Source organism: Fusarium poae, chromosome 4 (genome assembly GCF_019609905.1).
Source record: "Fusarium poae strain DAOMC 252244 chromosome 4, whole genome shotgun sequence".
NCBI lineage: Eukaryota > Fungi > Ascomycota > Sordariomycetes > Hypocreales > Nectriaceae > Fusarium > Fusarium poae.
Genome location: NC_058402.1, coordinates 5,631,765 through 5,653,997, shown reverse-complemented (window position 1 = coordinate 5,653,997; position 22,233 = coordinate 5,631,765). Strand labels below are relative to the sequence as shown.

General features: G+C 48.8%; 9 protein-coding genes across 9 annotated transcripts; 5 read left to right on the top strand and 4 right to left on the bottom strand.

Annotated features, from left to right (window-relative positions):
• Window positions 1-138: 138 nt before the first annotated feature.
• FPOAC1_011911 (uncharacterized protein) lies at window positions 139-664 on the top strand (the record flags this gene model as incomplete). Its single annotated transcript, XM_044856278.1, has 2 exons — window positions 139-141; window positions 209-664. The coding sequence occupies 2 exons, from the start codon at window positions 139-141 to the stop codon at window positions 662-664; spliced, it is 459 nt and encodes a 152-aa protein (XP_044703591.1).
• A 518-nt stretch (window positions 665-1,182) lies between these two features.
• FPOAC1_011910 (uncharacterized protein) lies at window positions 1,183-2,023 on the bottom strand (the record flags this gene model as incomplete). The annotated part of the gene is made up of 2 exons (XM_044856277.1): window positions 1,183-1,340; window positions 1,393-2,023. 2 exons carry the CDS (start codon window positions 2,021-2,023, stop codon window positions 1,183-1,185), a joined length of 789 nt encoding a protein of 262 aa, XP_044703590.1.
• A 2,560-nt stretch (window positions 2,024-4,583) lies between these two features.
• FPOAC1_011909 (uncharacterized protein) lies at window positions 4,584-7,178 on the bottom strand (the record flags this gene model as incomplete). Its single annotated transcript, XM_044856276.1, has 5 exons — window positions 4,584-6,054; window positions 6,106-6,470; window positions 6,523-6,598; window positions 6,648-6,832; window positions 7,134-7,178. The coding sequence occupies 5 exons, from the start codon at window positions 7,176-7,178 to the stop codon at window positions 4,584-4,586; spliced, it is 2,142 nt and encodes a 713-aa protein (XP_044703589.1).
• Window positions 7,179-7,853: 675 nt separating this feature from the next.
• FPOAC1_011908 (uncharacterized protein) lies at window positions 7,854-8,518 on the top strand (the record flags this gene model as incomplete). The annotated part of the gene is made up of 3 exons (XM_044856275.1): window positions 7,854-7,982; window positions 8,039-8,397; window positions 8,446-8,518. 3 exons carry the CDS (start codon window positions 7,854-7,856, stop codon window positions 8,516-8,518), a joined length of 561 nt encoding a protein of 186 aa, XP_044703588.1.
• Window positions 8,519-8,572: 54 nt separating this feature from the next.
• FPOAC1_011907 (uncharacterized protein) lies at window positions 8,573-10,204 on the bottom strand (the record flags this gene model as incomplete). The annotated part of the gene is made up of 1 exon (XM_044856274.1): window positions 8,573-10,204. The coding sequence occupies one exon, from the start codon at window positions 10,202-10,204 to the stop codon at window positions 8,573-8,575; it is 1,632 nt and encodes a 543-aa protein (XP_044703587.1).
• Window positions 10,205-11,009: 805 nt separating this feature from the next.
• Window positions 11,010-12,235, top strand: FPOAC1_011906 (uncharacterized protein; the record flags this gene model as incomplete). The annotated part of the gene is made up of 3 exons (XM_044856273.1): window positions 11,010-11,123; window positions 11,178-11,854; window positions 11,995-12,235. 3 exons carry the CDS (start codon window positions 11,010-11,012, stop codon window positions 12,233-12,235), a joined length of 1,032 nt encoding a protein of 343 aa, XP_044703586.1.
• A 2,701-nt stretch (window positions 12,236-14,936) lies between these two features.
• Window positions 14,937-16,736, top strand: FPOAC1_011905 (uncharacterized protein; the record flags this gene model as incomplete). The annotated part of the gene is made up of 3 exons (XM_044856272.1): window positions 14,937-15,206; window positions 15,272-15,331; window positions 15,666-16,736. The coding sequence occupies 3 exons, from the start codon at window positions 14,937-14,939 to the stop codon at window positions 16,734-16,736; spliced, it is 1,401 nt and encodes a 466-aa protein (XP_044703585.1).
• Window positions 16,737-18,972: 2,236 nt separating this feature from the next.
• Window positions 18,973-20,164, top strand: FPOAC1_011904 (uncharacterized protein; the record flags this gene model as incomplete). The annotated part of the gene is made up of 3 exons (XM_044856271.1): window positions 18,973-19,147; window positions 19,201-19,252; window positions 19,306-20,164. The coding sequence occupies 3 exons, from the start codon at window positions 18,973-18,975 to the stop codon at window positions 20,162-20,164; spliced, it is 1,086 nt and encodes a 361-aa protein (XP_044703584.1).
• Window positions 20,165-20,247: 83 nt separating this feature from the next.
• On the bottom strand, window positions 20,248-21,882 carry NMD3 (ribosome-binding protein; the record flags this gene model as incomplete). Its single annotated transcript, XM_044856270.1, has 2 exons — window positions 20,248-21,733; window positions 21,815-21,882. 2 exons carry the CDS (start codon window positions 21,880-21,882, stop codon window positions 20,248-20,250), a joined length of 1,554 nt encoding a protein of 517 aa, XP_044703583.1.
• Between the last annotated feature and the right edge of the window lie 351 nt (window positions 21,883-22,233).

Here is a 22,233-nt window from a genome sequence, read left to right as displayed (position 1 = left end):
CATCATCAACCACACCAAAGATACAAGCCATCCATCAACGTCGCCCGTATTTCCACAACCAAATCGACCGCGAATAATACATAGACCGTATTCTAGCGACGTCTGTTTACTCGCAGATCAGCAATCACATCCACCAACATGGTACGCATCAACACCCGTCTGTCTATCCACCTTCAATGTCATGAGAGCTAACTTCTGCCCTCCTCAGTCTCAAGCAATGCGCATCGTCCCTGGAAACTCCAACGTCCAGTCATACACTCACATCTCTCATACATCCTCCGCGCCCTCCGCCCCAGGTATCCACGATACTCTCCGCCACGGTGTCGGCGCAAACCCCTTCGATTCCAAGTCCACACCCGCCTCTGCCCACCCTCTCGAGGCCCGACTGAAGAACTGGGAGGCCACCCAGGAGTCTCTCAAGATGGAGACCCTTCGACGAACCTATGGCATGGCCGAGCCCATCCGTCGTGGCATGGAGCTCAAGATTGTCCAGAACGGCGAGTGGCGGCCCATGGCCCTTGGCGGCGGTCTGCCCAGTGTTCATGAGGATATTCTCAGAGGCCGCGATACTACCATTACCTGGGAGGATGTCTTCAAGGGCGACGAGACAAGGGCCGTGGCTGGATTCCACGATGAGATGGAGAAGAAACTCAAGATTCAGTAAACATGCAGTTTATTTCACGATGGACGAGGTTTCAGATGTCACTCTGTACATCCGTGGTTTCCTACATTTAGACAAGACCAAGAACGTGAAAGATCACCAACAGATATCCTCATAAAAAGAACCAGTAATTGTGATTCTGTTTATATCGCAACGAAAATGCTTTCTATACTATACTGCCAGGAATGTGTTGATTGAGGACGATGTCGGCAACGTGCCGATTGAAATAAAGACAATAAAACAAATACAACAAAACCATGCCAAATACACGATAATACGCCAATGTAAACTCCAGTAACCCCGTCTTCCGCCCGTCAGAACCTTGTTTCGCTTCTGCTGAGCGGTTGCAAAAAGAATAGACCAAGAAATTGATTAAAGAGTGTGCGGGTGACGTTCCGCTGCTTATCATCTCGACTCGAAGGCTTTATAGTTGCTGAGGTTGCTTTTCTCTTTGGCCAACAGTAACCAGGCGGGGATGGTCAGGGTAACAGTGAGTTTCTTCTGATAAAGACAGTTGCTCGTTACAAGACGACACAGCAGCCTCCACCTCGGGAACGTTGGCCGTCGCCACCACTTGATGAAAGATTCTTGCTTCCACTCTTAGGTTCCTCCTCGTCAAGATCTTGCGGCCGAATACTCATGTGCACCACGTTGGGGCTCTCTGTCGAAAGCTGGTACTCTGTTTGGCGGTCAGCAAGAACATATTGTCTCAGATTCATGGTGTGCCTTACTCTTCAGCTGCTCCTTGTCGTCTAATAGCTTTCCAAAGTGAATCAGCCTGATGCTGCTAGGACTAGTGGGCTTGGCTTCCCAATCACTCCTCCATTCTCTCAATATTAATTCCTTGAGAGTGTAAATGCTGATACTAAACGGGTCCGGAAGGCCGTTCTCTGTTTGATCTGGAATATCCACATTCCTCCGGCTCAAGTATTTGGCATCAATCTTGTACGGATGTCGGCTTCCTGAAGTAAGGAGAAGTGTGATGGTACAAACGGGCCCATCTGAAGAGCCCCCTGAGATCTCCCGAATATCATCTACGGCGGGTCCTATGCCCAAATTCGAGTCTTGCTTGGTCGGCGGTGGAGGCGCTGTCTCTTTTTCCTTGCCCTTAGGTGAAGCTGGTGCTGCGGTGGTCGATTGATCGATGTTGTCGGACGGTGCTGGCACGTTGGTTGAGAGTGTTGGCTCAGGTTCAACTGCGCTCGTCTTATCGGCGGACTCGCGCTCGTGATCGGCAGGCTTCTGCTCGGACGGCTTGGTAATGTTTTCCATGGCTACAGCATCGTTAGGCTGTTCGAGCCGCGAAGTTTCAACTGGCGCAGCGTTACCACCGCTCATGGTGGAGTCCGCTGGAGCCGACATACTGGATGAAGGGTGATAGAGGCGCGATTATGGATGTGATTTGAGGTCACACCACGCAATGGATGCAAGAACGCGACGGTAAATAAAACGCAAACGAGTGATTCTTGGATGGGTAATGCGATTCGGGGGTAGGCTCGCGATCGAAGGTCGAGGATGGCGGATAAAAGATGTGGATGAATGTGGTCAGTATCCGTAGCGTTGCTAGGTATGGGGAGTAAAAGTGAAAGACGTCAAGTTCACTGGGACGATGGCAGTATGGGATGGATCGCCCAGGCCGGGGACCTCAAGACCGGGGGTGGGGCAGTGAGTGGCCGCCGGAGTCTTGTCCACTCAGATAAAACGCTCAGACATAAAGCACAACGCGACAGCAGGGGCAGCGCAGGTTGCGGGACGTTGCAGCAATGAATCACTGCACGGTGCTGGGATTGATTGAATAGCAGTAAGCAAGTCTTCTACCATAGGTAAGCCAAGCAAGCCATACGGTAAGCAAGCTCTCTATCAAGGAATTGAACAGGCAAGCAGTGCAAGGCAGAGCAAATCGAAGCAGCCAAGAAGCCCTGTTGACCAGCGGGTGCAGCGAGCGTGGAACCTGGAGTCGCCCAACGCTTTGCCTTACCGGGAAACGAGGAGAGGGGGCGCTTGACTTGACTGAAGTGGCCGGCTGGCTCCCTTGGTATTCAGGCTGGGAAAATGATAAAGTGACAATGGACGAGAGACAGTGAAAGGCAGGGCGAGTCGGAAGTAATAGGGACCGCGCCGCTTGCTGATAGTTTTGCCGATCAATTCAACGATGCTGAGTTTTCAGACACATGAGGATAGGGATGAAAAGACCGTTGGAGGGTTACTCAACGAGAAATGTTCAATTCGAGAAAGCAAAAAGCCAAGATAGCTGAACACGGTAAGTTCCAGGCGGGAGGTGACGACACCAAACACAACTCGCCGTAATCCGTCGGCTGCTTGGTACTCACACGATCAAAGAATTGATTGAACGAGTCGAGCAGTAGAAGAATTGACTAAATGTTGATTAATAACAAAGATGAATTAGACAAGCGAATATAATTGTTGAAGTTTCTTTCACGAGAAAGACTGGACCAATGTCCATCAAGAAAGGTTCACTCTTGTTGTAAGATCCATCCTACAATACCTACTAGGTACCTACTGAGCTAAGAAGGTGGCAGGCAGGGAACTTGGGACCTGGGCTAAGGATGTTGGAACAAATGAAACAACTTATCAACAGCCACAAAACGACTGCTCTTTAGGTCGTCGACTTGGCGAATGCAGGGCAGGCAGTGCCGGGGCAGATGCTTTCCGTTCTATCGGTTAAGCTCAGTGGCTGGTATGGAACTTGTAAAACGGAAGGTAGTATCCGTACGGTAGGTAGGTAGGTTAGTAGATACCTAGGTAACAACAATGGAACTTACAGCGAGTGCCTCCCTACTCGGGCAAGTATGGAGCCCACATAGGCGGACGGGAAGCCGCTAAAAAAGACAAATGGTTGCGGCCCACTGTGGGTAGCCGGCTGCTGCGCCGCCGGCTTAGCTCCAGACTTGTCCATGCTATCCACATGGACACGGAACCTACTAAACCAGCGCCACTGAGTTGACCACCATCTTTTAAGCCAAAGAGAGATAGATTATGGTCTTGGACATTGTTTCGGCGAACATCTTTGGAAGGGCATATTTGGTGAGCGCTTCTGAAATTCCCATGATGAATGTCTCGAATGCAGCTCATGAATCCCACTTACACGCATATAACATATTACCTGGCTTTTGAACTTGCTACTTATTGCACCCTTATACTGAGCTTACTTAAAATGTCATATCCAATACGGAAACCGACAACTGATGTACAATTTGATGAAAACCTCTGAATCTTTAAAGATTTGCACCCTAATAAACACATGTAAGGATGAACGCCTGCAAGATACTCGAAACGGTTGAGATGCCCGCCTTGGGTATGGCCTGCATTGAATAAGAAATCCGACTCGCTCACTTGCATAAATGCTCGCCAGCTCATCAAGTGAACCTCATCAAGTGAACAGTCGGAACAACCAAACCACATTCTGGCTGACTACAGACTGTAAACCTTTCTTGTTTCTCACGTCCTACTCACATGTCTCTCCCCTGTCCTCTCTCTACTGCTTCTACAAACTAGACAGATCCAGACCAAGTAGCCAAGCCTGGATCTAGCTCGCCCTGGTATCTGAGACTTCGCCTTAGATTACCCCAGCCAAATTTGACCTCTCGGGTTGGTTCAAATAGAAACATCCAACTCGATGACTCTACACCATACACAATGTGCTTCGCCCCAGCTGGGTATCTGAATTTAAGGTTCTTAAGCCAAACCGAATTTAGCCTACGCTGTTCCCCGGGGATCCCCCGGGGTACTCTTGTGATGGGGTTATGTGGAAACATGAATAACAGACAAGTTCAGTGCTACATCGACTAGGGTGCGTCCAAATGAGCCAACATACATACATACAAAACGGCCTCTGCTCAAGTTACTCGCAACTGCCTCATCTTCAGCTATATTTCCCATTACTAGTATATACAGATATCGCTTATAGCACTAACAAATCACCATTGCTACCAGCACCTTGCGCTGGTTGAAGAACGGCTTCAGGAGCATGCGCGCTCACCACGTATCCTGTCGAGTGGCCATTACCTCCTCCAAAGACATCATCCCCTTGATCACCATGCATCGGCGTCATCTGCTGCGTCCCGATACCTGAAAAATAAGCATCCGCGTCACTGACTGCCTGTGCAAGGTTCCCCTGACCATCAGCCGACATTGGGTTTCGGCTCCTTGGGTCGATATCCGTCGCTGCTCCAGCGTTACCAAACATACTGATGCTCTTTTGGCTGTCTCCGGCAACAAGGAGGTTTTGCTTCTGCAACGCCGGAGAGTCTTGAAGTTTGCGTGGCCGAGCAGATCTGAAAACGGTCTGTACCGGCTTCAAATAGACTGTGGCCAGTGTTCCAACATTCAGGCACATCTCTTCCAGTGTTGCTGAGTCCAGTCTCTCCGACTCAGCCGTAATGGCTGGCTTCTCTCCCATGACGATTTGCTTGGCTGCAATCATGTCTGTCGACAAGAGACGCCAGTACATGTACGCTCTATCTCGAAGATCAGGGTTGTCAGTCTCTTCTGTCGCCCACTTCAGAACCTTCGGGACCAACTCCTGTCCCTTGGTAGGTCGCTGAATGAAGAGCTTCACTGTAGCAGTGAGCAAAGCAAGCTGGACCTCGACAGGCTCTTCCGCAAATGAGTATAGGAAGTCTTCCAGCAAAGCATCACTGTTCTCTATTCGGTCTGCGTACTGACCAATCACCCAAACCATAGCTGCCTTGGCTTCAGGCTCATCCAGAGAATCGAGGTGCTCGCACAAAGTGCTGATGATGGACTCGTACTGGTTGGGGTATTTTCGGAAGATGTTTCGGATAACCACTGTGGCTTCCTGCACAATATATGTAATCTTGGTAGCCACAAGCTCGAGAAGTAAGTTGATACATCGTCGTGCTGCTGGCTCAATCTTGATCGCCAGCTTACCGATTGCGCGCACCGCCTTGCGCACAAAGTGGACGTCGATTTCAGTAGCATATTCTCGCAGCTCCGTTAACACCTCATCAATATTATCCTCGGTAGCAAGCATAAAGATGAGTTCCAGCTTTGTGACCTTGACATAAATGGGGTCGTTGTACTTGCAGAAAAAGACACGGATGTCGTTTCGCAGCACTTCTGGTCGTCGTTGAAGAATCAACAAAGCGTTTCGGAGAGCAAGGTATTGTACCTCGGGGCCCTTTGCGAGAAGTGTGACAAGAGGTGGTGAGAGCTTTCTGCACAAAGCCGAGATCTGCTTCTGATCGGCGATATAGTTCATCAGATACAAAATCACCCGAATGCAGGTCAACACGACGGACGAATTAGAATGCGACAATCTCGGTGATATCCGCTCCGCCAAGAGTACCGCCTCTCCGGATTCTTGTGGTACATAGGACATGAGAGCCTCTAGAATATATGTCTGACCCCATCTGTTGACACAAGATTAGCAATAGCCTGGTGAATGCCGTGGTTTGTCTTACTCGGAGCAGTCTGGGAGAATAGCCACCATTTTGGAAGCATTGCTATAGTCAATGGTGAGTTTGATGGCATCGCTGCGCTCCCAGATATCCATTAGACCAGCTAGGGCACTCGCAACAACGGTAGGATTGTCGTCCCTTAGAAGCGAGTTCAGCCGATCGATGAGGTCAGAGCTCTCAACCATGTTTCGATCATGGTCGTAGAGCTTCGCTACGCAGAATGCAGCCGTTTTTCGCACATAAGGGTCGCCATCTTTCAGCATGTGCTTGACTATTGGTACAGTAGCTTCGACGAACTCTCTAACATGGATATAAGACATCGTCCTTAGAGCCAACGCTCGTACTAGAGGATTATGATCTTCCATATCCTAGCTTCATGTCAGTCACCGCTAATGCTGATGGATTGGGGATGAAACTCACATGTTGTAAAACGGGGATTGCCTTTACGGCAATCTCAGGCCTCATCCTAGCGTAGTTGACCAGGAACAAGAAACACCTGTTATGAGTTAGTAACGACGTCAATTTGACAATACCGACTGGCTTACATCTTCTTAATCTCTAGACTCTGGATGCCCATGCACCCAATAATATCGGGGAACAAAGCCACCATGTCGTTGTTGCTCATGGTCATGTTTGCGACAATCTTCTTGAGCGCGATCTTCTTGCCCACATAGTTCTTGTCTTTCTTTCCTCCACTGTTTAGCTCGAGACGCAACTCAGCAACCTTGCCCTGTTTATTGTTTAGTCTCGGGCCATCATAAATCGACTTAGGGGGCATGTATGCAAGGAACATCGCGGACATCGTATCAGATCATTCGCGTTGCTACGCAACAGACTGTCGATATTGACATCGAGATAGAAACTCATTTAAAACGCAAAAAACGCTTGTGACAAGATCAAGGTCTGCGTAAAAGCAGACGAACACAACCAACAGAGACCAAGAAGGAGTTTCGGCGTAATGGAAAGTCAAGAACTTATAAGACCTTAGGTCCTACGAGGCTGAGACATGATAGAAGAATAGGAAGGCTTACTCGAGCAAACAATTTGGAGTCCCCTCCACCGGCGGCGCTCGACATGGTGTTGTACTTGTATCCCAATTAATGCGACGGAACTGGGATTCGGTAACCTCGAATACGGGATGGTCGCCCTATTCCAGAACAAGCCCCTCACTTCTGACTTCTTCCAAGATTCGTATCTGTAAAATTGTATGATACTCCCAACCTAATTGGGCGGACTGCGTTGCCCAGCGTAAACAGTTGTAGAGGGTGGATGGCGGATGGTAAATGTAGGCCAATGCCTACAGTACGGTACGGTACGGTTGCAGGTCGCTAGAGATGAGATGTCTTTTCTCGTTCGTTCGTTATCGCTATGGGGCTGTTCCGGAATTCGAAGAAACGAGGTACGCGCTGTATTTCTCGAGAACGGTTTGCGACGTCTGCCGAGGTCGTACTTGGGTCTTTTCGCTTCGTGAACCGGCGTCGTCGGGGAGTGGAAAGGGGATCTTGAGACCCCCGAGTAATGTAGGCCAAAAAGGTGCTGATAAGATAGAGGGTTGCGATTAACCCGAAATTACAGCTGCCACAATTACGCCACACCACATGTGGACCAGCCAATCGTCAACCTAATCCAATCAACCAACGTCAACGTCGCCTCCTCGAGCTGTATCGTATCCTACATCGCATCTGCCTTTGAGCCTGTAATCAACGATAACCCGAACAATCACGAACATACGAGATCTGAAGCGATACAGCATGGCCTCCTCTTCCAACTCTCCCTTCTGGGTTTCCCAGCTCGAGCACGCTCCCGCAGCCAAGGGTAAGCAGTCTGGCATTCAGGACCCCCCAGGCTACAGCTCCGGAACAGCCGTCACCAACTCCAAGGTCAGCATAATCCGGTCGCGCGGTCAAACAGTCTAGGCGACTAACGCGATATACAGAAGAACAAAGACGCCGCCAAAGTTCAGCCCCGAAAGCCCCCAACCGCTGAAGAGATGGATACCTTGAAGCTCAAGAAGGCATGGGAAGTCGCGCTGGCTCCCGTCAAGGGTTTACCCATGACCGCTATCATGATGTACATGTCGGGCAACTCACTCCAGATCTTCAGCATCATGATGGTCTTCATGGCATTCAAGAACCCTTTGATGGGCCTCATGAACACGAACCAGGCATTTGAACGTTTTCAGGCATCTCAGTCTCTTTCATCCCAGTTGCTACAGGTCAAGTTTGTGTACGTCGTGTGCCAGCTTGTTGCACTAGGTGTGGGAATTTGGAAGATCAATGCCATGGGCTTGTTACCGTGAGTCACACCTCTATACACCAACCTGACGGAACTAACAACATATAGAACAACGCGATCCGACTGGCTGATGTGGGAGGCGCAGAGAGAACCTTTGGAATACGCTGTCGCAGCTCTATAAGGATAACTATTAATATGATAAAACGACTAGATAACTATACGAACTCGACCATTTTTATGTTGCCTTCAATGCTTCTCGCTTTGCTTTTGCCGCTCTCCATCCCATTCCTCTTTTATCGACAAGTCTCAGGAGTGGAATCATAGCTAGGTTGAGTAACGCAAGAAACGTAAAACACCAACCTCGTCCCATTCCCTCAATCATATGGTCAATAGCCGCAGTAGACGCAGCTCCAAACATACAACGCACAAGATTATTGGCAGCAGTTGCTGTAGCTGGTGCAGTAGGGTTCAGATCGACGATCAGAGTATTGAGAACACTGAAGGAAGTTGGTACGAACATGCCGATGAGGAACACTAGAACAAGCGGGACGGCAACACTGGTCTCAACTTGCAGAGCCCAGCCGTATCCGATGAGCGTAACAATGCCAGCAAGCAATATAGGATAAATAGCCTGTATACGCGCTGTTTCGATTGGGAACTTTGCCAGATCGTTTCCACGTTTTCTGTCGATAGTAAAGCCAATTTTTCTCGCAATTCGTCGATAGTTCCAGTCCAAGACGCGTCCTTGAGCAACAACAGCAAAGGCACAGCCGAAACCATAAGGCAAATAGCAAAGGCCAACCTGGAGGTCATTGTATCCATAAATTTCTTTGAAGAGTGTTGACAAAGTCGCCGCTGTCAGGATGAAGGCGATATAGATTATCGCGTTGATGCATAATATAATAGCCATCTCCTTATCGAAAACGATGTACAACGTCTTTAAGGGATTTGGAAACTTGAGCTTTCGTTTCGGGGCGTTTTGGTCTGGGACATCCCCTCGGTTACTGTAAATATCGAGCAATGTTCTGTTCCATTTCTGAGGCGCTATTGACCCGTTGCCAACGACGTTGCGGCATGTTTCGGGGGCGGAGAGAATGAAAGGGACCATCCAGGTAGCAGAGAAGATGGCGCAAAACCAGAAGATGGCAGGCCATCCCAGGTATTGACTCAATATGCCACCCAGCAAGGGACCAAGAGCTGGGCCAATATTGATTCCTGCTCCAACAATTCCCATGTATTTTCCCCTCTCGCCCGTTGATGAGATGTCGGCCACAACAGCGTAACCGAGAGCCAGGGTGCCGCTGCTACCAGCACTTTGTACACACCGCAAGATCAAGAGCGCGACAAAGTTCCGCTGCAAAGCCAACCCGATATTGGCGCCTATGTAAATAGAAAAGGCAACGATGTAAGCGGGCCGACGTCCTGCCATATCGCCAAAATCACCGAATATGGTGGGCGACAACCCCTGAAAAATCATGTAGGATGTCAAAGTGAGGTTGATCAGTGAGATGGAAATGTTCAGGTCGTCGGCGATTGGGTTTAGCGCAGGGAAATAGATATTGGCTGTCATGGGAGAGACGAAACTAGCGGCAGTGACCAAGGCCAATATCCATCTTTTGGTGTTTTTAGAGAAAGTGCTGTATGCTGGTCCACTGGAGACTCTGGTCATGTTCTCAGGGTCACCCAGAACCCCTTCGTCAGCTTGAGCCGATATTTCATTGTTTAGAAATTCGCCAAGCTTTTCTGGAGTGGTATCTTGAGCTGTTGGGGTGTCAGTTAGGCTGCTCCGTATGCTGATAGCGTCGTGATCGTGTCTGTGAGAGCCCGAGTGGTTGGGTAAGGGCTGGTTTTCGTCTTTCTCGGCCATCTTTGCTGAGGAAGGATAAAGAGATAACGACAATCATGACGCGAAAAACAAAAAGAAGTGGCAGTCAAGTCTTTTAATCCTTGGACTACTCGCGGGATCGGAGAACGTTCTCCATAGATCATTATTCCCGACACATCGAGATTTCTATTTCCGTGAATCCGGCCGAATCTGGACTCACGGGCCCGACGATCCCCACTTCATACCGAGCCCCGGTCCGGTCCGCAATCGGATTCATGTTGAATATTAACGGCCAGGCCGGGCTGTTAGTGAACGTGATGAACTGTAATCAATCGATACTACGAAGACGTTCGATTCTGTAAGGTATATCAGATTGTCGCCGGTATCAGATCAACTGCTGAAGTTACAGTGAAGGAAAGTTAAAAAAAAATTAATAGTCTTGAAGCTGCAAAGTATGAGCGGCAATCGTCTCGTTGAAAGAATTTGCCAAGTGGAGAAACAAGCGGATGTCAATATTTGGTTCGTAATTAGCCATTACTAGAAATACAAGATTAAAGAGGTTGCATCATAATAAACATGAAAGGAAAGGAAGACTTTGACTGTTCGGCATTCGACCTCCACTAGATGACTAAGCCATGTGGCTTGTCAATGTGCGTCGGAGCTCAGAGCTACGATACAGCCATGGTGTCTACAACCTTTAATCCTCACGTTGATGACCGTTTGCTTAAGCAAAGCAGAACACCAAAAACTTTGGGGCGACATTATCAATTGCCAAAGGATCCTTTTGAACTCCATTTCTTTTTCTTTGCGACGACTCACCCATCTTTATAACGATTCGCATGACGCCATGAACATCACAGTCACCTTCGATGAGCTCCTCAGGGAGCGCAATGCGCCAGAAACAAGAAAGCGTGTCAGTCTGGATGCTATAGATGGTTTTCTAAAAGAGGCATATCGAATTGTCAGTGCCTCATATCCATCGCGACGCACTCTCCAAGCTAATCAGCTTCCATAGAATTCGCACATCGCCAGCCTTCATCGAGAACTTCAAGATGTTAGACAGGCCTACCTCTCGACTGCGCAGCCACGGAAGACAAATAGCCGAGCTGCCCAAGGTCAAACCCGTGTACTCTCCGACCGAGACAGAGAAGAAGTCGATGCCAATGCGAAACAGATGATTCGAGAACTGAATGCTGGCATTCGCGCTCTCGATGAGGCTGAGCAGTTGCGACGAGAAACCGAAACAGCTGTGATTCGAAAGAAATATGTAGGAGGTCTAGGTGCTCTGGGTTCATGGGCTTCTGGCGGCATAGTTAGTAGCAAAACAAAGGAGCACGAGGAAGCAGAGGCCAAGGCGCGAGATGTAGGCATCCATCGGGATGGCGTTCTCTGGTATTTACGGCAACGCCTCGAATCTTGCTGCCGAACGCAACAGGACATGATGGAGGCACGGCTGCTGCGAGAGATGGAAAAGAGCCGTAGCATGCTTTCCAGAGCTGGTATCGCTGGAGACTTTGCGGAATTTCCTCCTTCTGCCCGGCGACTCTCGCAGACAGCTCCTGCCGGGCAGATCCCTATGTCCGATGACGGGAAGTTCCCGAACCAAGGGTTGACCGAGGAGCAGATTCAGATGTTTGAGGAAGGGAACCAGGACATGATGAAGCATTTCGAGAGCAGCTTGGACAAAGTCAGGTACGTATCTATACATTTTTCGATGTCCATCGATACACCTTTGCTGGTTTGTTTCTGCACTGGAGCCCAAAGCGCAACCGCCACCCCTTGGGCAAAAAAAAAGTTTTTTTTACGGGATATGTGAGCTGACCCTTGTTCAGGACTGCTGAAAAGTCGTTACTGGAAATATCTGAGTTACAATCGCTGCTTGTAAACAATCTTGCAACACAATCTGCGCATATCGAACAATTAGTGTCAGACTCATTTTCGACAACAGAAAACGTTGGCGGTGGTAATAAGGAACTCAAAAAAGCGACCCAACGGGCTAGTCCTGCCAAGTATACTTTCTTTGCAGCCGGCGGACTATGCGCGTTCCTTGTCGTTTGGGATCTTATATTCTGAGGTAGTTGAGGGAGGGAAGAGTGTGAACTTAGACTCATACAACTGGGCAAGTCGGTTAATTAGATATACAGACAGCCTCGAACTCAAGTGGAAAGGAGAAGCGGGAGTGTCTATAGCCATTATAAGAGCGCGATTCGCCTGCCATAATGTCTTATAGCAAGGGCAGTGAAACAATATCAGAGGCTCTGTATCAGTATCCGTCGCAATCTAGAACGAACAAATGAGAAGTAGTAGTGATCTTATAGTAGTATCTGATGATTCGGAAGTAACCACTAGATCGTGCCCCGTTAAAAACTCGATTAAAAACACGCTTATTGTCTTGGAGCGTATGCCAGGAGATGTTGACTTATATTGGCAAGCTCGATTATGCTATTTTATTTACATTTTACTTCTCAGTCATAGGCTGCGTCTTCAGGGCGGATCGGATTCAACATTCGATACTACAAGACATACGATACTAACGCCCAATTAGGTATACAGACGACTAAATGAGGCCAGAGCTGGCCCCCCCAGATTCAAGAATGAGATATAAATTCAGAGAGGGATAAGTATAAATATGATCCATCTGACTGAACCATGATTGTCATACGACAAATCAAATCCATAATGATATGTCCTTTAGGCGGGCGAATTCGGAGGTGGGCCAACTATTATTACGGATACTCAACCGTGCATTCTGAGGCCCCGTGATGTTTGTCTAGGATTTTTTTAGTTCCCCGTGACGGGGCTAAAGACTCGATGCATGTATTCTGCTATGGGGGCGTACAGGGGAAGTGAATCGAAAGGGTCTGGAAGAATTGTGTTGGGTTCTTTTTTCTGGGGAATGGATCTATTGGAGTCACGATAGGGGGGGAGGGGGGTTGGGGAAGAACTAGAGAGATTAGAAAAGAGACTGGATTTTTAGAGAAACATGTTGCTATGTGGCATAGTATTTCATGGTACCTGAACAGACAGTAGTAAGCGATGTTTTTGGCATGATATGAGATGTAGATCAGATTAAAGAACCTAACTGATCAAAGGGACCACACATCACACCATAATAACTCGCGTCTGTTCTCTTCAAAAGTTGATTCGCTATGGAACTGGACATGGGATCAATTACTTGAACCGATAAAACACTACGTCAGCCCGCCGGTTTTGGATCCATGCCAAGTTAATAAAGCAGCATAAGAAATTATGCTACGAAAATGCACATACCTCGGTGAAAGGTGAAAATGACCGGCGTACCTACTGTAGCCGGTCAGCGTGTGACGTTGGGTCGAGCAAGGAGCCGAGGTGTACCAAGGCGGGCGATGGATAATGAGAGCTCGACATTGACGTGATAGCCTAGATGGAGCTTCACAAGCTTTTTTCACAAGCTCACGGGGCATTTTCGGTAATGCTCCAAACATAAAAGATTCAGAATTGTCTCAAACTCGATAGAGTGAGATGTACTTTATTTCTTAACGGTTTTATCATCGTATATTATCAGTATCTATCTACGCGCACGAACACTCGATTAACTCGCCATCAAGTCTGATCATCGCAAGATATTCACTATCCATATGTACTACAAGAGCTCTGGTCGGAAACAACAGGGCTTCTAAGAATATTCCTAGGATCATCAGAGAACATACAGGAACAGCAGTTGGTGCAAGGTAAGTTTTTAACCTTCTCACAATAAAACGCAAGAGGAAGTTTTCTCTATACTATTGCTACCTACCTACTGCACTGCCCTTGGTCCGTTGAGCCTGTCCCTGTTGGAATGATTTGAGCTCGAGTCTCAGTCAAACAAGTACCTGTACCCCTCAAGCACAACCCGAACAAACCAAACTGCGCAAGTCCTGTCTTGTCCCATGCAACGACAGCATCAAAAAGCACAAGCACAAGCTGGAAGAAAAAGCCCACCGCTCAACTCGATGAGGTGAGGTGAGCCCACCTGTACCCAGATACCTTCCACCTCTATTTGGTACCTTAGTACCTACGGGGTGGGCGCCCCTTCCCCCGAGAGCTCCAGTGGTCCGGAAGAACGGCGCCTGATTTGCCCGCGTGCATTGAATGCTAGGGTACATGACCAATTGCATCAGGCCAGAATCTGGTTTACGCAACAACTGGCCCTTCAAGTGGATATTCATGGTCCTTTACTTGTAAGGAATCCAGCCGGACCATGTTCCGAGTCTCTTTGACCTCTGGAGATAAGGAACAGGAACAGTCGCACGGGAAAAGACCGTTGGGCTCTGGGGAAAGAGAGTGCCTGGCAGCTTGCAGCAATGGACATTACCTCTCTCTTACACGGGCTATCATCCGTTCCCAGATCAGAAACAAAAAATGAGGCGGCTTTGTGACAAACAAATTCGCATCACATCTTCATCTTTCTATTATTATCTTAAAACAGGCTTTTCACTGTTTCTTCCATGTCAATCAAACATGACTTGTGGCGGACCGTAACTTACTGATCAAAAGTTGCTGTTAGGTACCTTTTCTGTTTACCCCAAAGACGCACACTCCCGCAGGGGTTCAGGCCGATAGGTTGAAAGGAAGTCTCGAGTCTCTCACCTTAGTTCACCTTACCTCACCCGCAAAAGTCAACTTCCGCAACAAGACACACGCCCCCAAGTTCCACTGAAGCCAGGCCATCGGACCGCCCCAAGACCCCAAAGACCCCCTCTCTCTTCCAATCCCTACCCTCCTAATCGACAATCCCTCAGTGCCGCAGCCCACTATGACACCGTCACTGAACACACCCCGTCAAGGTCAGAGTCAGACTCGGTCTCTGAGCATCTCAAGCTCAAGCTCGACTGATAAAACGGCGCCGGTTCCTTCTTCGTCTTCCTCCATTTCTCGTCTCAACTCCATCGCCCATCACATCTCACCCAAAATGGTTTCTACTACAAATTTCCCTGCCGAAGTCGTGCCCCAGGCACCTGAAGACCCTCTCTTTGGTCTTGCACGAGAGTACAAGGCCGACGACAGCCCTAACAAGATTGATCTTGTAAGTTCAACACTTTATCTTTATCTATATTTTGCCATGAATGCTAATCTCTGGTTTCTTGTTAGGGTATCGGCGCATACAGAGACGAGAATGCAAAGCCCTGGGTGTTGCCAGTCGTCAAGAAGGTATGAATCTTGCGCCAACCAATCTTACACACTGTCTGCTTGCACTTCATGGCATTGCCTTTTTTTCTCATTTACCAAACATTCCCCTGTCGCATACACACATTGTACTTCCAGGCATTGCCCTGTATGTGTAATGATTACACTGCCGACTCGACTCGGCCTTCAAGTCTTTTCAGTACTGCGAATTTTGTGTCATGGGATCACCCTCACAATGCGCCATCTGGATCCGTATGCAAATCTGCGTCACAGCTTGCCCCAACCCAACAGCCCCGCCGCCACGACTTTGGTCATACCTTTCGTCCTGGAATTTGAGCTAACCCCACGCTTGTCATAGGCTGATGAGATCCTCCGAAACGACCCTGAGCTCAACCACGAGTACGCCCCAATCGCGGGCATTGCCAGCTTCACATCCAAGGCTGCCGAGCTTGTCTTTGGCCCCGATTCTTCTGCCATCCAAGATAAGCGCTCAACGACACTACAGACAATCTCTGGTACTGGTGCCGTACACCTGGGAGCTCTTTTCCTTGCCAAGTTCTACAAGGGCAACCAGACTGTCTACCTCTCAAATCCCACATGGGCGAACCACCACCAAATCTTCAAGAATGTTGGCATGTCGATCGACACATACCCTTACTTCCACAAGGAGACCAAGGGCCTGGATTTCGAGGGTTTCAAGAAGACTCTGCAGTCCGCTCCCGAGGGTTCCGTCTTCGTCCTCCATGCATGCGCACACAACCCTACTGGTGTCGACCCCACGCAAGATCAGTGGACTGAGATTGCTTCCATCATGAAGGAGAAGAACCACTTCCCCTTCTTCGATACCGCCTACCAAGGATTTGCCTCTGGCGATCTTGTCAAGGATGCCTGGGCTATCCGATACTTTGTCGATCAGGGCTTCGAGCTTGTTGTTGCTCAGAGTTTCGCCAAGAACTTCGGCCTCTACGGAGAGCGTGCCGGTTGCTTCCATGCCGTCACATCTCCCGCTGCTGGGGCTTCAAACACAATCACTCGCATTGGCTCTCAATTGGCTATCCTCCAGCGATCCGAAATCTCCAACCCTCCTCTGTACGGTGCCCGCATCGTCAGCACTGTTCTCAACGACCGCGACCTCTTTGCTGAGTGGGAGGAGAATCTACGCACCATGTCTGGCCGTATCATTAGCATGCGTGACGTCCTCCGAGCCAAGCTTGAAGAGCTCGAGACCCCTGGTACCTGGAACCACATCACGGACCAGATCGGCATGTTCAGCTTCACTGGCTTGAGCGAGAAGCAAGTACTTCAACTTCGAGAAGAGTTCCACGTCTACATGACCAAGAACGGTCGTATCAGCATGGCTGGCCTCAACGAAAACAACGTCGAGTACTTTGCCAAGGCTGTTGACAAGGTCGTCCGTGACGCTGCTTAGATAAACTTTGAGTGGTTGGCATTGTGTACGAACTCATGAAAGTGGTCAATTACCTACAAGACCCTGGAAAGAACTGGCGTTTGGAAATGTTTACTATTACTGCACCTATCATGACTGGGTCTCTGCAAAAAGCATTGAACGATCCTTGTTTTAGCATGCTGTTGACAGCTTCTAATATACCTTGACTGCATTTGCTACATACAGTTGTTTAACCGTCACGTTTTCCGTGGTCTTTGTGTGAGGACAATGTAGTGAAACAGAAGATATGGGTTATTCTGTAGATTCACATGTGCAGGATAATGGCAAGGGTGCATTCTTGGCGCACGCCAGAGCTTTTACCCGCAGATACAGCAAGGTACCTAGGTACCTATGTACCTTAGTAGGTACTTACGCTAGGATGAACACCTCGGGGCCCACGATCCAAGACTACCTACGATTGGCCCGCCTCTCACCTTGGGACTACCTTGAGCTGACAGGCGGTTCCTGCTTTATTAGGTAAAAGGACTATTCTTGCTGTAGTGGTGACCGAAAGCGGAAGAACAGGTTGGGTGGGACTTTATCGACGAGTATTCGGGGAAATTTCGCGGTCTCGGGAGAGTTTCTTGTTCAACCTGTCTACTGTTGCTACTGTTATTGCTACCGCGGTTTCGAGGTTGCTATCGCCGAAGCGGTATCAAGATTCCGATTTACCGTGAAGGTGGGGTTTGATCTCGGTCTTGGCCCTGCCACGCACTCCCCTGAGTTGGGCTGTTGTCTAGCTCCTATCTGGGGAAGAGAGAGAAGCATCCATCGTTCTTTTTTTTTCCCTCTCTTTTTCTGGAGCAAGCCCACCTCCGCAATTATTATTTTTATTTACCTATTTTTCCCCGCATGGGAGCCGCTCGCTTGTCCGGGGACAAGGGGGGCGTGTACACAAGAATCCTGTTCTACAATACCATTAAAAGGTACAAACGAGGTACGAGACGGTGGATTCCCGCGTAAAGGGAAGTTTTTTTCATCTTTTGCGGTGGGTACGGGAAGTGGCAGCGAGGTCCAGTGACTGGCAAAAAACGGTCGAGTTGACGTTATAAACTGCCTGCCTGTTTACTACTATGTACTAATTTGCTGTTCTTGTTCTTGTTATGTCATTTGCAGGCAAGTTTGCAATAGGACCCATACACTTTCCCGACAAAGTCCACTATCATGAATTTATTTACTCTGAATTAAATACTTGTAATAATGGGAAGGACAAGAAAAAACTATTTAGTGTTTCCTTGGGCTATTACACAATGGCATATCCACCGTGGCGGGTCGGTGAGAGGTACTTGAAGGAAACTTGGGCGAGACTTCTCCGATGCCGGGGGTATAGACTCCAGTCTGGAGAAATCGAACGAAACTATGGGGTAATGAGAAGGGATAGTGGAATCTGGAGAATGGCGTTGGTTTCGTAATTGATGTTGTACCTTGCGAATATTTTTCAAGCATTGTGTGGAGTGGTCGTGGAGAATAGGTAGCAGCATAAGACAAAGGGAGAGCACATGACTGACTGTTCTTTTATGTAGACATAGCTTGTTGCTAACGAGGGCTGGGCGAGACTGTCCAGTTTGTTAGCTCGGCTCTATATTTACCAGATGATCGCTTGTGATCTGGCGCGGCAAGATAACAAGAAGAGCAGGGCAGATCTCCAAAGCGATTCGATGGTGGCAGTGCTCTCCTAGACCTTCCCAGTCACACCTATAGAAAGATAGGGAAAGTCTGGCTCAGTTTTGCTCTATGATACCTCTCTAAGTAGGGACAAGTATTTGACTGCGGCCTTTCCTGAGACCCCGTTGTTCTTAATTTCAAATAGACTTCATCTAACGGACATTATTACAGGGTTTTAGTACTATTGGTATTATCACTCGCCTCTTCAGGAATTTATCGACTGCGACAATTTCGTCTTTGAACATTCTTTGAGTTTAGTAGTCAAACTCGTCATGAATGAGAGGTTATACCACGCTTAAAATGGCGAGGATAATAAGAAAATAAGATTTATAAGGATTCAAACTGCAATTCACAAGCTCGGATTATTCACTTCGGTCTCATGGTATATAAAGTGTTTAGATGGTCAAGTTTGTGTTTATTATGTGAAGTTTGTTAAACTTCACTCACACGTTTAGCTCAGCACAGCTGCCTAAGAAGGTCAACCCCACCGAACTTCAACCACCATCCAGATGCGCCGACATATCCTATCTCACCAGTAAATGTACCTTCAGCCATGGGGAGAAAACTACCGTGGAAGACTTCCCCGACTCAACCAAACCCTGAGAAGAAATCATCCTTAAAATCTGAAAGTCCAAACCAGACACCGTCTCGTTTATCGAATCCTGCCATCGGCAGTCCTTCAGCATCTACAAAGGAACCGCGTCATGACCGCGTTGTCGATTCAAAAGGTATGGCGCCTGATACCCATCGCCGCCTCACATATACTCATTCTATTTTACAGATGGCACGCGAAGTCCGTCGACATCACCGCCCCCGGAGCCACCGACAGAAAGGTCCGTCTCATCCCCCCATCCCTAACTAGATTACCGGCTGACCGGGCCCCCAGATTCATGAGACCAGGTCTTGACCACGATGATGGCTATCGCATGGTTGAAGACGAATTTCTCAACATGGCTCACCAATTCACTGTTCATCTACATCGCGCAGAGTACGACCGCCTAAAGAACCTGGCTAAGCACCAGAACGCGGATACTATTCGAGAGATAGAGCGCCCCATCATCGGCCTGCCTACCCTCCTTGCGCGGCAGCGCCAGGAGACCGCGCATCGTGTATCCAAGCAGCGCAGACTTCTCGCCAACTCTTCCAATGAAAAAGACACGCCCTTCACCGGGTCAAGTCTGCAAGGTCTCATGGAAAGTCCAAGGAAGGAGCACAAGTGGATCTCAGCAGGTCTGGCCGACGCAGCCAAGACAAGAGCTTCTGCTGGGTTTGATTCACAAAAGATCACTCCATTACGGATGAAACAGACCGAGAAACCTAGTTCAGGGAAGAAGAGGCAACTTTCGCTCGTGGATGATGATGAGACGGACGACGGAGAGGATTTAGACCTCAGTACACCTTCACGCAAGCCCGTGACAAAAGCAGCGCGCTCAGTCCACACTTCGAGCCCAGCTGTGTCACGCTCGGCGCCACGGCCATCGTTTAGTACCCCCCGAGCTTTGAGCACAACTATGAACAAAACCTCAGGATCCGGTTCCAGTGCTAAACGGCCAACTACAGCACCAGGAGATGGCACACGCAACATAGCTAAGCGCGGCGATATATACGAAGACATAGACGATGATGACATTTTTGGCATCACGAAAAGAATGTCTGACCGCCGTAAATCGAGGGTGCTAAATCGCCGGACGGAAGGCACAGCACCGGCCAAGCCCTCCCTCGACGAGATTCCCTCATTCATATAGACACACTTTCACAAAAATTCCCATAACATACTGAGAGATGTGTTCTCTTGGAAATCAAATCAATTCTTTTATTCGTGTAAGTCCTAATCTTCCATTGGCCGGTCCTGCATTGTAAGTTCATCAAAGTCGTCCAGCAACTCATCCAGGTCAACATGAGGAGCCTCGTCATCTCCCTCGGTCTCGGCAACGCTCATCTCTTCCTCGGCCCTCTTCTGGGACTTGTACAGGGCAAGCGTGGCACGGAGCTCCTCATCTTCCTCAACATCTCTCAAGAACTGCTCGTACTCTTGGTCCATGCGTTCTTGGTCTGCCTTCTTGGGAAGAAGCTCACCCTCGTCCTTGTTCATGCGCTTGAGCTGCCAGTTTCTCTTGCGGTTCTTTCTGCGACGGGGGTAGTGCTTCTTGACTAGTATCACGTCAGGAATTGTTGACGAGTATGTGTTGGAATTCTCGATCGCCTCGTATTCGCTGTTGTTGAAGACGGTGCCAGCCAGGAGGTAACCCATAGCGGAATCACCAGGCTGGAGAAGTCGGCCCATATGAGTCCTTGTGAAGTACGTTCGGTCGTTGACACCGAGATCAGTGGCTCGGGCGACTGTGGCTTCGGCAAGTGTCCACTTGCCCTTTTGTGTTGCTGTGGTTTCAATGTCCATGACGATGAACTCGACAAGCTCATGAGTGTCTGTCAGAGACAAGAAGGGGGCTCTCCAGTAGATTGGCGCACTGATATCGCAAGTCTGGAGGGTCTGGGGGTCCAGCAGGTAGACGGAAGTGCCGATCTTGTGGCAGAGAAGGAGAGGTGAGATGTTGCCGGACTGCTTAGCCATCCTGATAGGCAAAGCAACCAAGTCGTCCTTACATATAGGCACCAACTCGGCCGAGTATGTGAACTTGAAAGACTTCTTGGAGGTGTGGATATCTTGAGAGATCAATTCCTGAGAGGCCTTGGTCTTGACAGGCACCATGGAGTTGAGGAAGTCGATGAACTTCTCGGCCTGATTCTTTTGTGAGAAGAAAAAATCGATACCATCCTTGGCCTCTCTGATGTTGAGGGTATCCTTGTGGGCGCCGTGCTTCATAATGAGTTGTTCGAGGAACAGGAAGGTTCGCTTGTGAAGAACCTTTTGGCGGACCTGGACAGCGGCTCGCCAGACGTTGGCAGTGTATGACTTGGCACAATCGGGACACTGCTGGTAAGCCACAACATACACGACCTCGAAAGTTTGCTGGAGCAGCATGCCGTCCTGGACTTCATCTTGAATGGTGATCTTGACCCTGACTCTTCGCGAATGAGGCTCGGTCCAGATGAAACTAGCATCGACGATACGGACTTTGTTCAGTCCTCGAAGTTTCTTGAGGCACAGTGCCAACAGTTCGCGAGATTCGGGAGCGGCGACGATCCAGCTGGTGGGGGGCATGAGCCATCGGTCGCAGTCTCGGCAGAAGTTGAGGGTGGCCTCTCGCTGGACGCCCTGGGAAATGTCGACAGTGAGCTTGATGCAGTCATAGCAGAGAGCGCCGGATGATGCGGTTCCATCGATCGGGGCACCACAGTTACAACAGAGAATACTGAAAAAGAGATCTGGATTAGCATTTGCGCCCAAGACGACGAGTGTGGTGCGGGGTGTGTTCAAGAAGATCAAGACTCACGTTGCAGCACCCTGCTGCTGAGCGACAGGGGCTATGGAGATAGGCTGATCATCCAAATCCATCGACATGCTGGGCAACGATGTCGTAGGTGAATTTAATGGTGTTTGTTTTGGGTTGAAAATGGACGATGCTCAGTGACTCTTTGGAAACCCAATAGTGGGAGAAATTGGTTCGCCGCTGGTTGATAAGCAGCTTATCGGGCAGAATCTTTTTTGGCAGGCGCGGGGCAAATTTTGGAAAATGCAAGTGCTGCAGTCATAAAGTTCAGGGTCCACCTCACTTGGCTCGAATAAGATTTGATCATGCAGATCATTGGATAGGTCATCATGTTTTATATGGATATTTTATTCCATTCCCCGAGAAATTCATGGTTTTTTGACAAAATCAGGTATTATAGACAAAAAGATAAACAACAAAAC